Below are 15,014 nucleotides of genomic sequence, written 5' to 3'. Positions count from 1 at the left end.
GTGTTAGATATGACATTTTCTGTTGGTCCTAGCCATAATGAATGTATTTTGTGTGCTTTTATCTCTTTTGTCCTCAGAAGTGTTTTTCAGTTCATTTTACACTGTTTATCCTATATAACATAGGTTAAAAGTAAGTACCCATTTAAACATCCAGTTCTGATATTTTTTCCAGTTAAGCTGAATAATTTTTAGACATTATTTCCTTAGTAATTTATATGCTTATTAGGTTATTGTTTTGCAGTATGTCAGTATTGAGTTCTGTCTTTACCTCTAGTGAGAAACAGATGAAGAGAGTTGCAGAAGGTGTGTTAAAAGATGAATTGGTGTTTTTTGGTTGTCTCTTTAGTTGTGATAAATACTCCTTGTAGTAAAAAAACTGCATTCACATCAGTTTATGTTTGTTCTGTTGACCATGCTTTATTCTCTTTACCTTATTCAACAGTAGAGAATGCTATGGATTATCTGCTAGAGCTGTCCACTCATGCTGAAGGAGTAGGATCTTCAAAAACATTGGGTTTTGATACAGTAGCACCATCGCTAGCTCTTGTTAATCAGCAAAGATCTGTTGCAAATGAAAGAAGGTGGGAAAGTACTGCAGAACGAATTAATTCTGAAGAAGGGATGGAAGAGGTCCTATCGAATGATGTGCGGCTCACTGAAGAACTGGATTCCTTAATAGAAAATGCTTTTCAGAGATACAGCTTGAGTGATGAATTGCCCAATTCTGCAAATGACCAAATAGTACATAAGCGTTCTGTGGAACGCGATGGCTTTAACGAATTTCCTGAGTGGGAAAAATCTTTTTCAGGTTGCAGTCTTCTACTTTTCCCACAGCAAACAGGGACAAATAATGAAGTTTTAGAAAACTTCTGCTGTTCTCAGCCGCCAGTGAGTCAGCTAAGTGTCCATACGAGCTTACCAGCTGCATCTGACGCTTCTGCACAAATACAGGGAGATTCCGATTTGTCAGAAATACATGCTCGGCATGATGTGGCTTCAGAAGTCTATAAACAACCCAATGGAGAAGTACCTTGTGGAAATTCTGATCAGACACAAGATACTGTTTTGGATCAGAAAAGTGTGACTGCTGCTTCTGGTGAGTCCTCCCAAAGACCTCTGGAACTTGAAGTAGCTGTCACTGGAAATCCTAATTCAAGATGCCTGGAACAGCAGGGTTATAACTTAAACTTTTCCCCACTGTCATGTCAACCTCAACAACACTGGAATCTCATGGCTCCTGTGTTTTATCCATCCAGTGGAAGTCACAGCTTTGTAACTCCTGTGGCTGTCAGTCCAGGGCAGTGGAGACCTGTTTCAGATTATAGGACTTCAGAAAAAGAACATTATTTTTCTTCTCCAGTGGTTTCAAATGCCTGGGATAGCAGCCCTTCTCTGAAGCTACAGGACAATCAAGATAGAAACTCCAAATTGAACCTCTCACAAGCACAGCAGTCACCTGTTTGTCACATGATGAGAAAAAGGATGCACCTTATAGGTCAAGTACTTGTTCTTCTCAGAGGTGTTCCAGGATCAGGAAAATCATATTTGGCAAGGTAGACCATCTATATTGTGAGCTTCTAAAAGGAACTGTTTAATTGTGAGCAGGATTAGTGCAGGCAGAGACAGTTTTCTGACATTTGTAAATAGTTATGCTTATACCCTAATCTCAGCTCCATGGTACATGCAGCATGATGAGTAATAATAATTGTGGAGAGCTGAGTTGCTCGCAGCTCCTTGACTGCTAAAGGAAATTGAAATATGAAGGGTTAGCTTTAACTGCTGTCACTGGCCAAAGGAGTTTGTGTCACCAGAGGATCACTGCATTATATTAGGTCTGCTGTGTTCTTCCGGTCCCTGCTCATTTCAGGTGTTTCCTTCCAATCACATGAATGAAAACATGCCAGCTCTTTGTAGGCAGAAATTCCCTTTCTACTGTTGGAATTCTTTTGTGTAAGTACTATGTGTGGAGCTTCATGGGTTGAATTCTTGATTTCTTTTCTAATGCTCCAAAAGCCTAACTTGAACTTCGACTCCTCTGGCTGGCACCTGAAATACTGGGTGCAGTTAACACTGTGTGTGTATTTGTCAGTGTGAAAGTATGTCATCAGATGCAGATGGAAAAATACCTCCCTCATTGTTTTGAAATGAGACTTGCAGGGAACCTCTGCCAGCTCTTGCCTAGATACCCCCAGCCTTTGGAAAAGAAAGGAAATTATTATATATCATCTTTGGAGGATGTTCCCCCCCCCCCCCCCCCCCTTACTGCTTCCATTCCAAATAATTTTGGTTTAGTGCAAGATACTAAATACATGTATGTATGGTAGAAGATAACATGCCTGGGGAGGAGAAGCAGGAAAAGCTATTTACTTCTTGATCTTTCACAGGACTTTGCTTGAGGATAACCCAGGTGGAATCATTCTTAGTACTGATGATTACTTTTATAAACACGGACAATACCAATTTGATCCCAATTGCTTAGGGGAAGCACATGACTGGAACAGGAAACGAGGTGAGAAATAAGGGATTAGCTTGCTCCTTTACAGTTCAATGCTTGTGTGCTGTTTTAAAAGCTGCCTGTCTTGTAATGCCTGTCTCACAGGTCAAGCATTTATGCCATTGTAGAAGTATTTTTTAATATGTGTGTGGAAAAAGAATATGAGCACAAACTCAGAAGTCATCTGTCCATTTTGGAATTAAAAATGCCAGTGTTTGTGTCAAAAGATTGTTTTGCTTCAGATTTCATCATGGTTATGTCCTGTTTCTGGAGTGCTAATCTGTACCATCTCCCAGCAATACTTCTTCTGAGATGAGCCATTATATATGCATATACAATAAGTAATGAGGATGTAGATACAAATAACATTTACACAGATAATTTCCTGCTCTTGATTATTTTTTTCTTTTAAGCACTAAATCATTGGCAAATTTAAAACAAATTTAAAATTACAAGAACAAGACAGAAGAAATAATCTTTTTTTCTCCTTTCCTTAATTGGTTTATTTTTTTTATATTGGCTCCCACTAAGTGTATCACAGAACAATATTTTTAAGCTTCTAGTTGCTATATTTGAGCCATGATTAGTTTTCTACTATCAAATTTCTAACCAGTGGAGAAATGGGTTAGTAAGAAATGTATGATTCAGTGATAACATCAGTTGTTCAGACATACTGTAACAAAGGTACAGAAACATCGTGCTGTATCTCAAAGCTACTGATTCTAAACATTTCATTGCTGTGTATTTAAGCTACAATAATTCTTTCACTTTTTCATATTTTATATAGTTTTACAGAGTGGACTATTCTTAAGACTGCTATAAAGTCAACGATTTTGTATGCAACAAAAGTCCACTTTAATGTGATCATGTAGGTTTTTTAGTTGAATTTACTAATCAATTAGTCATCTTGGTGCATTTTACATCTGCGTTCTCATTCCTTGATTATCATACATACATTAATTCAGAAGAATAATGCTGTACCAGTAGCTTTACATGTGAGGGGGGCATTTCTGAAAGGAAAAAAAAAAGAGGGCCTTGAAACAGATAAGCTGTGATGAGAGTTCTTTACACAGTGGTTAATCATTATGGATTATCTACTTTATAAAATACAACAAATTTCGAGCATTAGTATAAATGTTATGTGTCCACCCTTTTATAGTGAAATTAACTATATTTCATTCTTTTGTGCATATGTGTCTTTCAGCCAAAGAAGCATTTGAAATGAGAATCTCTCCCATAATAATAGACAACACAAACATACAAGCATGGGAGATGAAGCCTTATGTTACTTTGGTTAGTATTACAGTTTGATCAACGTGAAAAGGGATTATTGACCAGCATGGCAACAACATATGTTTTAGAATGAGATTGTCTTTCTCAGTCTAGCTGTTGCTCCACAAGGAAGTCTGGAATCAAAAAAAAAAAAAGTGTTACATGGAATCATATTACCCAGTGTCATATTCTGTGCGTGTCAGAGTATTGACGTGGCCTATTTTCCAAGTGACAAAACCAAGTGCTTTGTGCTTGGGGTCAAAAATAAATGTTGTGGAAACTGAATTCTGTTCCTCTCATATATGATCAGTGAACTTATGAGCTACTTTTAAAATATGATCAGCACTAATTAATGAATGATGTTTGATGCTCCATGAAACTTGAAAACGCAGTCTTAGTTTCATCCTAAGTATGACATAGAGGCAGATTTCTCCTACCATGGTATGTAAACACATTAGGGAGTGTAGTATGTAGAACTGCCAGGTTTTGAGCGGATACTGTATGTATGCTGCATGTGGTAATGGATTATCTTTGATAATACAGTGGGACTTAACGCAGATAATTTTATTAATAGAATTTTTATTTTATTATACTTGCATTTATTAACAATTTTCAGATTAATAGTTCTTTCATAAATTAAGTCCTTGATTTTGCTGTATACTGAAATAAAGATATAACAAAAGTTCTTCCAGGAGGTGCAGGGTTTGGTGAGGTAACAAGATTTATTTCTGAAAACAGTAACAGAGAGAAGTGGCACAGTACTCTCAGTGTTTCTCCTGATTAGACTTTGGGCTTGTTTTCTGTCATGGTGAGACTAGGCCGTGTAAGGACCGTTTACATGCAGTCCACTCAAGTTTCCCATATGGCAGGACGCTGTCCACAGTAACTGTGTTAATGTGACTGAATTGGTTGTTTTGGAACTGGCTTGCATCTGGTCAGCTCTGAATGTAAGCAGAGAGCTTTTCTCTCTTGGTGATGTGCATACTATCCCTGGAAAGAGGAGAAGTTCTGCAGTCTTGACTCAGAGGAGGTAGAACATTCAAAGGGGGGGTATAAAATGATGCTTTTGTTTGTTTGGTTTTGTGATCATGGCACACAGTTTTACAGTAAGAGAAGCAAATACATACTTTTAAAAATCTCTGTTTATATAAGCAGAAGTGCAACACTGAACAGAAGTATGTTATTCCAAATGTTTAGCACAAAAACCAGGCTGTACGTATTGTGTGCTTGTTCACAGGAAAAAGAGGTGGGTGATGTGGCTTGTTCTGTTTTTTGATCTGTTTTATTCAGGCTCAGCAGTTCAAATACAAAGTTGTGTTCCGAGAACCAGGCACATGGTGGAAGTTTAAACCCAAAGAACTTGAAAGGTAAGATTGTAAAGGAGAATTTCATATTAGATTGTATATCTTTCACAGGCTATGATTTTTAAAAAGGTACCACTTAGTGCAGTGGCTGGTGAAGTAGTCAAAGATTTTTGTGGTATTAAGTGTCTTTTTAATAATTATTTTTTCCGCAATATTAACTTTTGTGGTATTTTATATGCATTATGAGATTTTTTTTTCACTGTCACTTTATTCTAACTGTATACAAAACCAATAGATATTATGTAATGTTTTCATGATCGCAGTTCTTTTGCATTTAAGGTACAGTGACTGCTCCTTTGGGTTCCTGAGGTTACAAAAATGGTGTCAGGTTGAGACTGGTTTTGCATCTGGCTGGTCTGTTGCCTTGCTTGAAATGTTTCTGCTGTCACTGAGTTTAAAGCAGTCAGTACCTCATGAGAGGGACAGACCCCTGTGCATTGTCATTATTGTTTACCTCGTCTTTAGCAGGACCTTCTACACAGTCATAGAGCCATTACTTAGAGCCAAAATAGGCAAGATGTAAACTTAGTGAATAATATGTACCTAGAAAATTGGCTGGGTGCCAGGTTCAAAGGGTCTGAAGTCCAAGAGGAGGCTGATGTACCTCTAGGATGAATGCTAGGGCGGCCATGATTTAATCTCCTATTTATGACTTGGATACTGGAACATAGTGCACTCTCAGCAGATTGGCAGATGATACTGAATTGAGCAAGAATACTTTGTTCAGCCTTAAGAAGAGGACATTAAGGAAGAGCCAGGTTGTTGTCTTCAGCTATCTTTTGAGGGGTCACAGAAAACACTAAAAAGATCTCTTCTGAGAATGGTGCAGGGATAGGGCAAAACAAACATAAGTAAGGTGGAACTTTGGAAATTTTTATTACATAAAGTAAGTGGGTGTTTGTTTTTTCTTTGATTGTTTTGTTTTATTTTTAGTTTTGAGGGTGGTCACACACTGAAAGTTTGCCCAGAGAGTTTGGAGACTTTCAGTCATTGAGGATATTCAAAATTTGACAAGACAAAGCTCTGGGCACCATAATCTAAATGTACCTCCTCTGAGTTGGAGGTTGGACTGTGTGACCACCAGGGGTCCCTTTCAACATAAATTGTTTTGTGATTTCGTAGTATCTGTTGTCATCTGAGTTGGCATGCCTAGCTTAAGGTTGACCACTTTTCAACTGTGGTAAGGAAGATTATTTTCTCTCCTAATATAGAACTTAAACTTTTTCTCCTGTACCTTCAATTTCTGTTTTGCCATCCTTGTCAGGATCCACTTCTTCTAGGTAGAACAACTGCAGAGCATATTCCTAGTTGGTGTTCAACAGAGTCACTGAAAATCTCCAGCCAAAGTGTGTCCAAAATAATAAGTGAATAGGTTTTCCTCAAGGCTCAAGGAGTTCTTAGCAAAATCAAAGAAGAAATAGTTAATTCAGAAATCTTCCATACCCAGTCTGATATCCTGCATCACTGTCAGGATCTGTTATGGTGTGTTTCTGATACCGGTTTGAAGAAGATGCATTATTGGTACAGTTTTAAGTTTTAGTATGAAGCAAATCACCCAGTTGCAGAACAGGGCCACCAGGTGGGGTGGAGAAGTGGAGCAGCAGTTTGAGTCACACTCTATGTGGAGTACCTTAGTGCACTGATACAGAAGAACAGCTCTTTCACACCTTTTGCTCCGTTCCGCTGAAATCTCTGGTTAGTTTTGCTGTAAACTTATAATGAAATTATTGTTGAATTATTCTCTTATTTTAATATACAAATCTGAAATGGTTTTGTTTTTTTTTTTACGTATAGGCGAAACATTCATGGTGTCTCTAAAGAAAAGATCAAAAGAATGTTGGAGCGATATGAACACTGCCTTACTGTTAGTTCAGTATTGGATTCTTCAGTCCCAGACAAAGCAGAAGCTGCTGGCTGGAGTGAAGATCCTTGTCAGGAGGAAAGCCATAGGTTAGATTCTTATACTAGCTTTGTAGTCTTGCATAAAAGGGTAAAAATTCAAACTTCGTAGCAGTGGAAGCTGGATAATGCTGTTGAACAATTAAATAATAAAAAGAAATGCACTGCATAGTTTTCTTAATTTCTAAGAATTTGAGGATTTCTAGAAATGAGCAGTCAAGGGCCTTAGGCAACTTTCCACTGCTTTTTGAAAACTTCCCCATGTGACTGTGTGTTTGATTGACTTTCTCTTATCAGAAACATGCTATAGGATGTATGTTGTAGATACAACCCACTTAAAATCTCTAAAATGCTTTTCAGAATAATGTAGTCCCAAATTACAATTTCTGAGGCTGTGTGTTGTTATTAGATTATGTTTTTGTGGTAGAATGTGAATTCTTTGTTCATTAGAAAGCTATCTACTTGCTTTTGAGTATATTTAGTTCAGACTTGTCTAGATTTATGTTGGTTGTATGCACGACTGTTTCATAGTGGCTAATCTGAATAGTGGTGTATATGCCCTATAATAATGTGTAGGAAATCAGATTATTTATAGTTATTATTTCATTTGGGTTTTGCATGCTTAATGTATTTGAAACTGGTGGAACTGTGCTCTTACCATCCCTGAGAGAAGCAAGCCAGCCACCCAAAACAAATTAAAGATCCCCTACCCTCTTGACACCAGGCAGATGGAGGGGACCTAGGAGACAGGGGAGGTTGGAAACAGTTTACTCCTCAGAGTACACAATGTATTACCCCCCAGTTTATGTCACCTTCCCAAGTACCCCTCTACAACTGATTAGAGGTATGTGAGGATGAGGAAAATGAGAAAGATGATGAAGCAGATATGGGATCATCCAGGTTAGAAGAGTCGTCATGGAAGAGTCAGAGAACACCTTGTATCATGACCAGCTCTACCAGGAAAAAGAAGAAAAGTGATTGTGATTGGTTACTTCACCCTCAGAGGAACACGGGGCCTGTTGCCCCATGAGGAGTACAAGGATGTTGTTAGGTTATGCAGGGAGAAAATTAGAAAGGCAAAGACACAGCTGGAACTAAATCTGGCCACTGCTATAAAAGATAACAAAAAGTACTTTTACAAATATGTCAGCAATAAAAAGAGGGCCAACAAGAACCTCCATCCTGTACTGGATAATGGGGATAATCTAGTGACTGAGGATGAGGAAAAGGCTGAAATACTTAATGCTGCCTTTGCCCTCAGTCTTTAATAGCTACACCAGCCATCCTCAGGGTACTGAGTTCCCTGAGCTGGGTGTCAGCGATGAGGAGCTGATTGAAGTCCCCGTAATTCAGGAAGAAATGTTTAGCAACCTCCTGTTCTGCTTAGATGTACACAAGTCTATGGGGCTGGATAGGTTACACCCAAGAATGCTGAAGGAGATGGCAGAAGAGCTTGCCGAGACTCCATCATCTACCAGCAGTCCTGGTCTAGTGGGCAGGTCCCAGAGAATTGGAGGTTTGTCAACATGATGCCTTTCTACAGAAAGGGCAGGAATGAAGACCCTGGAAACTACAGGCCTGTCATCCTGAGCTCAGTGCTGGGGAAGGTCCAGTGCAGCCCATCTGCATGGAGCAGATGATCCTAAATGAGATCAAAAGGGAGGGATCAAGCCCAGTCAGCAGGAGTTCATGAGGGACACGTCCTGCCTGACAACCTGATGTCCTTCTACGGTAAGGTGACCTGCCTGGTTGATGAGGGAGCAGCTGTGGACATTGTTTGGACTTTAGTAAAGCATTTGACACTGTCTCCCAAAGCGTTCTCGTGGAGACACTGGCTGGTCATGGTTTATGGTCTGGATGGGTGTGTTCTTCACTGGGTAGGAAACTGGCTGGATGGCAGAGCCCAAAGAGTGGTGATAAATGGTGTCACATCTAGTTGGCGACCGGTCACTAGTGGTGTCCCTCAGGGCTCAGTGTTAGGGCCAGTGTTGTTTAACATCTTCATTGATGGATCTGGATGAGGGGATTGAGTGCGCCCTCAGTAAATTTGTAGGCAACACCAGGTTGGGCAGGAGTGTTGATCTGCTGAAGGATAGGGAGGCTCTGCAGAGGGGCCTGGACAGGCTGGATCAATGAACTGTGGCCAGTGGTATGAGGTTCAGCAAGGCAAAGTGCTGAGTCCTGCATTTGGGACACAATAACCTCATGCAACACTAAGGGGCCTGGGGAAGAGCGGCTGGAAAGCTGCTTGGTGGAAAAGGACCTGGGGTGCTGACTGGCAGCTGCTGAACATGAGCCACTGTGCTTCATTACATAACTGAATGCTGGGAATGGGGGAAAATAGGCTTTTAAGAAAGTATTCTTAACCCCACGCTGAAGTAAGAAACAGATACTTAGCAAGGGAAGTTCCGCATTGCTTAGCTCTGTTTTTATGAAGAAGTGTTGAGGTTAGGGCTAAGTCATCTTAAATTTGCTTTCTCTCATTAGAGATCTCCAGCTGGATGATTAGTGTCCTAAAAGGTGGTTTCTGGTCTGTAATTTGAAAATATTAAATAGTCAAGGCAAAATAAAAATGTGGACAAGAAGGTTTGAAATGGGTTTATCTTTCATTTGAATTTGTCTTTCAGGACATTACATTCTGATGTAAAGGAAGAACCTTTCGCTTCTGATCTGGGGCCTCTTGAATTAGCTGAAGATGATAGAACTTTTCCCAGTACTTCTCTAACATTAGAAAGTAACCATGATCCTGGGCATCTTCAGAAAGAGGAAAAAGAAATTGAAAATAGCTCAGTGGAACGTAATCGTGGGGACAGCACTGTTCAAGATGACTTGGATGTTTGTTTGTCAGATCGTGTAGAAAAAGAACTGCCCTTGGAGAAGAAAGAGGAAAAGGGAGAAAAACTAGGAAAAAATGCTGAAACAGAAAAGAATGAGATTGATGTGACCACAACTGAAGTTACTCTGTGCTTGCATACAGAAGGAGTTGAGGAGCACAGCGATAACAACATTCTCAAAGTTCAAACTGAAGTTGAACAATCTGGCCAAATATGTACAGAACCAAAATCAACAGAAAGTAGTAACACAACAGAACCAAGCAGTTCGGCTTTTGACATGTCAGGAAAACCAGAACTACTGAACTTTCTGGGTGACTGGCCTGTAGAACAAACAATGGGACAGAGAGTCAAAAGAGCTAGAAGACTAGAAAAATCTTTTCTAAAGAGTGATAAAGAAGTTAAAACTCCCAGTCAACAGAATCCTGAGTTAGGTGAAGAGCAAGCAGGCCTGCCTGGGACCCATACTGTTGAAAAAGGACATGAGGAAGAAAACCTAGCCTCTAGCTGTTTCTCTGTTAATTCAGATAAAGTTACACCTCAATTGCAAATGATAGGACATTGGCCTGTCACAGGCTCATTAGAACAGAGACAACAAAGGTCAAGGAGAATGAGAAAGACAAATCTAAATCAGTCCGATGAACACAGAAATGCTGAAGGTGACATTAATAGAAACGCTCTTGAGACTGTAGATGTGCTTCATGGGACACCTGTGAACACCACAGAGCAACCGGATACAGAGACTCTGCAAGCGCACCAACCTGAAACAGAGGCTAGTGAAACAGTGGGTGAGAGAAAACCACAGCAAAATAAGAGAATGAGGAAACACCACAAATTGGCCCTCACTTTTACAAATAACAATTTGCCCCATCCAAGAGAAGAGGAATGTTTGTCAACACTTAATGTAGAAGAAGAGAAACAGGATGCATGCTTGTGTAGGCAAAAAAGTAGCCATTCACAGACTGAATCACAGGACTTCGCTCTCCTGTGGAGGTTAGAAAAGAAAATGCTTTTTCCAGAGACTACCAGAGTATTGCATGGCAGACTAGATGGCTTCAAACCCAAAGATGTAGGTAATGTTTCAGATTCTCAGGAAAAAATTCCCTATCGAGTTATGTATGATAAAAGTACATTTGTGGAAGAAAGTGAACTTATCAGTATTGATGAGTCTGAAAAGCTGAATATGCTGTGTAAGCTCTTTGATTCTGTTTCATTTGAAGCTGTGAAAGATCTGTATGAAAGATGTAACAAAGACATAGACTGGGCCACAGGTCTGCTCTTAGACTCTGATGAAAAGTTATGCAAAGATGTTGGCACTGAATGCTTTCAAGTAAGAGAAGCTGAGCCAGTTGTTGCAGCCCTTGATTTCAAGGCAAGTACAAACTACGGTGAGAATCTCAAGGACTGTGAACAAATGTCACAAATAATTGGGGCTGGTGATATCTCTAACCCCTCAGAAGATAAGAACTCATCACTCAGCATTGCAGAAAGTCAGGCTGCCAAGGCAACTGTGACGGATGTTGATGTGTCTGATGCATTGACTGCTACCTCACTGAAGGATTCATCAGAACTGAAGAACTGTGGAGATGCAGCCCCTGGAACTGATGTAGGCAGCTCAGCAGCAGGTATCTTTGAGTCGTTCGTTTCAGGAAAGCAGAAGGTAGAAGCTGAGAGTCCTGTTGAAGAACCTATAAATAAGCCATTAGAGCCATTAGTCTCACAACCTGATGCAGGTTTCAGTGTACCCATGACTCTGCCTCATGGTCCTAACACAGCTTCTACCAATTTGAAATTTGAACTAAATAACGAGAGTGACAGTAACCCTTCGGAATGCAATGCAGAAAATTCCAAAGTGATGACTTCGTTACTAGAAGTGGATCATGCACCTCTGTTTGGTCCTAAGAATGATGAAGAACTGGAAACCCACGGGAGTTTCAGAGAGATACATGGTAGAGAAGAAATTGAAACTCCAAGCAGGGATGAAGCCAAAGCCAAGATACAAAGTCCTATACCAGCATCACATGCAGCCTTCAATATAGATTGCCTAGAACTAACATTACCTCCTGAACTGGCACTCCAATTGAAAGAAATATTTGGGCCTGTTGGCATTGATGCAGGTATGGGCATAATCGTATCCATATTTTTATATCAAAAAAACAACTCCAAACAGCAAAACCCCTCAGTTTGGGTGAGAAAACCTTTCTTCTTTTGCCTCTGCTTTTTTTCCTTCATGCTTGGTTTTTAGGGAATGGATTTGCACAATGCATTATGATACTGTTTTTTGTTGCTGTTAATCCAAAATTGGACCTGAACTAAGTGTGGCATAAAATACAGATGCAGTAGTGCTACCTTCTGCCTTTGTCTTTTTGTACATGCACATACTTTAAAAGCATAAGAAAATATATTGGCTTATTTGCCTTTTGAGCAATAGGCTTTGAGCCTATATTCATATTCTGAAGGGATATTAATATGATGAGGAAGATGCAAACAGTGACTGGCTAGGAAAAAGCTTTAGGCATCAGTTAAAGTGGGGAAGGACAAGATGAATTGTTTAGAGAGAAGATAAAGGGCAACTATATTTAAAAGATGTAAAAGATTAAAAGAGACTAGTCTGCTGAGAGACTATGATGAAGGAAGCTGTAAGCAGCTTGAGCATGCATCACAGAAGTTAGACTGATAGAAAAAGGAAGAAAACACAGGGAGTATGTAGCTTGTTTGTTCTCCCTCCCTCTCTCTTCTGCTCCCTCGTCCCTTTTTTATTTATCTTTTTCTCCTGAAGATTATGTGATGTGAATTTCTGATTGGTGGTTTGACTGCTGGCCTCTTTGCCTTCCATGCCTACCTCCTCCAAAAAAGTACCAACTTGGTAGCAGAAAGGTGTTGTGTCTGAATTCATAGAATTACGCCTTTCTGCTTGATACATACGTACTTACTGACTTTTTAGTTTTGAAAGGGTGAGAAACGTTATCAGAAAGATCTTTTAGGGGGAAAAAAGTATGATACCATGATAATTCCTGCTGTTTCATTTAGAGTTAGAGGGCTGACTTGGAGTTTGCTTCTCTGAGCTTATGTATTTGAAGGGAGGCTTGTGACTGCTGTTGGGCAGTGGCAAGTATGTTGTGTTCCATAAAAGCAGTTGCATGTGGATTACAATAGAACAGAGGAAATCACAGTTTCACGAATGAAACTGTGGTTATAAATTACCAGTGGGTTTGTAAAAGAAGGTTCTGGTAGCAAAAATGTAAAAAAGGAAAATGTAGTAACATACAATTCATGTTAACTTGGCTTTTTTCTACCCTGTTAGAGTTTTTGAACACAGATAATGGATTCTGTGTGAAATGCTAATGTATTTATTTATCTGTTTATCTTGGCAGTTGCTGAGGTTTTTTTCAGGTATGACAGTTTGTGCAGAATCTACAGAATTCAAATTAAAAGTGTAGGCTACTGCATTTTAATTGCTTAGATAAGTTTTTATAGATTTTTATAGCTTTAACAAATGTATTTTCTTTGTTCCATAAGGATCACTAACTCTTGAGGATTGTGTGGTTCATATTGATCTGAATTTGGCCAAAGTGATTCATGAGAAATGGAAAGAATCTGTTCTGGTTAGTAGATTTCTTGCTTATAATATGGTGTTGCATGCTTGTGCTTGAGTCAGACCATTTGTGTTGGTTTAAATGTGTAAGATACAAGTATCCTTGTAAAAACAATGATAACATACAGTGGTAGTTCGTAAAATATGTGGAGTATATCAGCTCATCCTGTCGTAATCGTCAGAGCTGTGTAAGACAGTTGAAGGGATGAAGAAACTGCATGTCATGAGTGCCTCAGCATGAAGCCAGGGTTCTTAAAAGAGAAGGACCATAATGCACAATTTCACTACAAGATTGATCAAAAATTCCACTGGCCAAAAATAATTGCTGGCTTTTTGACGCGTAAGAAGAGTTGCTTTATGAATAAATGTATATACAAAACATTTCTGTGTACATTAGTTGAGAAGAGTTCTCTAACCTCCCTTCCTTCATAGCCTTATGAAACTGAATGCTTTTGGCAAATTTTTTGTTTCATTTATTTAATTAAGGTTATGAAATTTTAGCAGCAGGGCATGTTCCTCTAGCTTGATGTTTTTGGAAAGATAGTTCTGTCTTTTAAACTTAATAATCATTTTTCTTAAATGTACTTCTAAGATAGCCAATCTTTGAGAAATACTGTGAGGCATTCTTTCGAAGCTGGCTTACTTAGAAGCTAACACTTGCAAAGTTGCACTGCAAAATTTATAGCTTTCTTACAACATTCATGGTTTTACTGTTTTTATTTAGAAGCGTCGGAGGAGAGATGAATCATGTAAGTTGTCTGCAGAAGGTAAGTTATGTATTTCTTATCTACAAGATTAATATCTTGTAAAGATACTTAATGCTCATTATAAAAGTATTCTTTGAAACTTCAGTGAGTTTGCAAACATTTTGTCTGTTGCAAAAATGATGAGTTCATTTATTAAGCTAAGCTTTTATTTATTGCTCCGAGTTCCATTTACCATTCTTTTACAGAGGAGTGTGGGGAAAAGGAAGTTAATTATAAGCAGAATCACTAGACCTAGGTAGCCGCAAGCAAAAAGCTTATCATTTTGTATACTTCAGTGAACTTATAAAGAAGCTCTGCCTGGATCACATAGCTGTTAGGTCTGACTTCTGTAATCTCTATAGCAAGGAAAGGTGCAGCCAGAGAATTACTAGCAGAGTGAGATTTCTGTAGGTGAGGGAAGGAAGGTCAGGACTACAACATCATTCTCATGTTGTTGTCTTTGTCAGGGGAATTGATTGTAGCATGAAGATGTATGCCTTGTTCAAAAAGTATTGAGATCTCTGGCAATCCAGTTTTCATTCAGCTCCCAGAAGAAATGTCCCCTACAGTCGATCCCACTACTTTTGCATGAGACCTGGGTGGAGACTTGGATTGTGTCCTGGGTTCAGCTGTAGCAGTCATTTTTCTTCTCTGTAGTAGCTGGTGCAGTGCCAACAAGCCCAGTCAGATAAAGAAGGAGAAAAATGACTGCTGCAACTGAACCCAGGACAGATTGCAGTGTGGGTGCAAACTCTGTGCTGTTTGGAATGACCAAACAGTGCTGTTTGCATTAACTTCTAGAAGTGTAAATTA

At 39.2% G+C, this 15,014-nt stretch overlaps 1 protein-coding gene across 1 annotated transcript in view; it reads left to right on the top strand.

Annotated features, from left to right (window-relative positions):
* Positions 1 to 15,014, top strand: part of N4BP2 (NEDD4 binding protein 2) — a 33,732-nt gene that overhangs the window by 8,034 nt on the left and 10,684 nt on the right. Inside the window, exons 4-11 of the mRNA XM_057407559.1 lie at positions 443 to 1,553; positions 2,385 to 2,509; positions 3,699 to 3,787; positions 5,057 to 5,133; positions 6,925 to 7,080; positions 9,657 to 11,977; positions 13,380 to 13,465; positions 14,180 to 14,222. Coding sequence (XP_057263542.1) covers positions 443 to 1,553; positions 2,385 to 2,509; positions 3,699 to 3,787; positions 5,057 to 5,133; positions 6,925 to 7,080; positions 9,657 to 11,977; positions 13,380 to 13,465; positions 14,180 to 14,222 — 4,008 coding nt within the window. The remainder of the gene's footprint in view (positions 1 to 442; positions 1,554 to 2,384; positions 2,510 to 3,698; positions 3,788 to 5,056; positions 5,134 to 6,924; positions 7,081 to 9,656; positions 11,978 to 13,379; positions 13,466 to 14,179; positions 14,223 to 15,014) is intronic.

This window comes from Pezoporus wallicus, unplaced genomic scaffold (genome assembly GCF_028554395.1).
Source record: "Pezoporus wallicus isolate ANWC-B61680 ecotype Strahan unplaced genomic scaffold, APGP_CSIRO_Pwel_v1 contig_2492, whole genome shotgun sequence".
Taxonomy (NCBI): domain Eukaryota; kingdom Metazoa; phylum Chordata; class Aves; order Psittaciformes; family Psittacidae; genus Pezoporus; species Pezoporus wallicus.
Note: the sequence above shows the minus strand (reverse complement) of the source record. Positions and strands in the feature narration are given on the sequence as shown.